General features: G+C 42.1%; 1 protein-coding gene across 1 annotated transcript; it reads left to right on the top strand.

Annotated features, from left to right (window-relative positions):
- Positions 1-516: 516 nt before the first annotated feature.
- On the top strand, positions 517-1,961 carry CSUI_006123 (bifunctional protein subfamily protein; the record flags this gene model as incomplete). Its single annotated transcript, XM_068066288.1, has 1 exon — positions 517-1,961. A coding segment is annotated over exon 1 (264 nt), but the record flags the coding sequence as incomplete, so codon positions are not given.
- Between the last annotated feature and the right edge of the window lie 263 nt (positions 1,962-2,224).

Raw genomic sequence — 2,224 nt, 5'->3', positions numbered from 1 at the left:
ATTTTGTCTTGAATATGTTGTATATATATGTCAAGCTGTACCTCGAATTTCCTCTTTTCTGAGAGAAATTCTTCTCTCACTTTGTGCTTTTCTCGGGAATCCTTCCTCCTGATTCGAATATGGCGACCTATGTAAGAAACAAAGATCTTGAACAGCCGATGTTTGTTTTTATGGGCTACTTTTCACTTCGGTGCTTAACTTTTCTTTTACTGGTTCTCTATCCTTTCTTGGTTTCTTCTTCTGTCGCTAAGGATGAAAGATTCCTCAGTCTCACAGATAAGTTCTGGACTAGAGTCTTCTCCGCTCCGAAAGATGAGCTTACTTGGTAATTTCGCATTTACCGTTTTTGATCGAAGACGCTTGACTTTTTTCTTTCCAGGAGGTCAATAATGGGATGGTTTTTCTCTCAATTCGCTCTGCATGCATGCATGCGCTGTGAGAGAGTCACTCAAACTTCTGCGGTACTCCTTGAATTCCTGAGGATCCCCTTGGTTGAATCGATAGCTCATTTCTCGACCACGTTCTCTTCTCTCCGGAAACTCATCTTTCGTTCACCGTCATGCCTTCTTTTCCTTCGCTGCCATCTGTTTGCATGTCTGGAACGCTTTCTTTCTTGAAAGTGTATCTGTCTGTTGAGAAAAAAAGAAAAGAAGAAAGGAAGTCGATGATGGTATGAGATGGTCTTCGCACGCTAGACAAGCAGCCGTTGCTTTTGATTCCTCACTCCAACTTCTTACCCCTGTTTTTCTTGTCTCTTCTTTTCTTTTCTCTCTTTGGCTGTTGCTTTCTTATCTGTCTCTTCGTATCCATTTTTCTCTTCTTTCTCTTTGGAGTCTTCGTGAAGGAAAGACATCCTTTCTCTTTTCCTCTATATCTTGTCTCTACCATATGCATCTCATAACGACGCGAGGGCTTTAAAAGAGATCCATTGAAGAACGTGGCTTGTTTTCGCGAGACTCTAGAATGCTTCGCCGTTGTTCGCTTCCTTTCTCCAACTTCCCTTTCTCATCCTTTATAGTCGGAGGTCTCCTCTCCCTCTGTTGACCTAATTCATCTCCTCAAGGGACGAAGAGTAGCAAAAAGGAACTCCATTCTTCTTTTTCTCTATTTCTTTGATTCCTTTTCTAAGCGCCACTCCGTCTATTTCAATTCTTTCTTTTTCTTTTCACTGCATCGGCATATCATCCTCACCATCTATAAACGACCCTTCTTTCCGTCTTTTCAAGGAGTATGTCGACGTTGTATTCTTCACGTGAATGACTGCAATTGCCTTTCACGCCATCTCTCGTCAAAAGGTGTTGTTGACGGAGTGGATCTACCAAGGCGAAGATCAGTAGCTGCTTTGACAGGGTAAACGTCTACCCTTTCTCTTTCTTTTTCTTCCTCTTTGATCTCTCTTTCTTATGCCTCCTAGGACCACCTCGCTTGTCTCTCTCTCCCTTCTTCTCCTCTTGGTCAGCATCTATCCATCGAAATCACGTCTTCCACCTTTTCTTTTTCTCAGAGCTTCGACGGCGAAGAAGAAGACAATACGAAAGCGAATAGAAGAATAGAGAAGGAAGTTGTAGAAGAAAAGGAAGGTGATTCACCCAGGAGAAAAGAAGGAAAGAAAACACACGGAGAAGAACCTTCACAAGATCTCCTCAAGACAAAGAGAAGAACAAGAAGACCTAGAAATAAAACGCAGAAGAAGAAGATGGCAGTATCTCCGAGTCTAGTCGGGAATGTAGGAGAAGCGGTGTCTTCTTCTATCTCTAACACGAGTCTAGTGCGTACATACAGTGCATGTCTTCGAAGCCTTTTCTCTCATCATGGAGTTAAGCTAGGAACAGAGCGCTTACTTCAAGTCTCCTCCAAGCTCGGACAGCCTCATGAGAATTTCGATATTCTTCACGTAGCAGGCACCAATGGGAAAGGAACGACCTGTGCCAAGCTAGCTGCCTGTCTATCTATGAAAGGTACCCAGCCCCACATATATGGATCTATATGTTAACACATATACATGTATGTCTATATAACCATGTATATATGGTTATGTATGTATATATATATATATATGTATGAAGATGCAGGGTCTGTCTCTACGTATGTATCGGTGTGTATCTTTGTGTCGAGATATTCACCTAATATGGAAGGACCTCTAGGGATGTATATGTCTCTTCTGTAGAGCTTTGTGTAAAGACTCTTCACACGCTCGTTTTCTTCTCCTTCTTCATCTTGTTCT

This window comes from Cystoisospora suis (genome assembly GCF_002600585.1).
Source record: "Cystoisospora suis strain Wien I chromosome Unknown contig_3052, whole genome shotgun sequence".
Classification (NCBI taxonomy): Eukaryota; Apicomplexa; class Conoidasida; order Eucoccidiorida; family Sarcocystidae; genus Cystoisospora; species Cystoisospora suis.
Note: the sequence above shows the minus strand (reverse complement) of the source record. Positions and strands in the feature narration are given on the sequence as shown.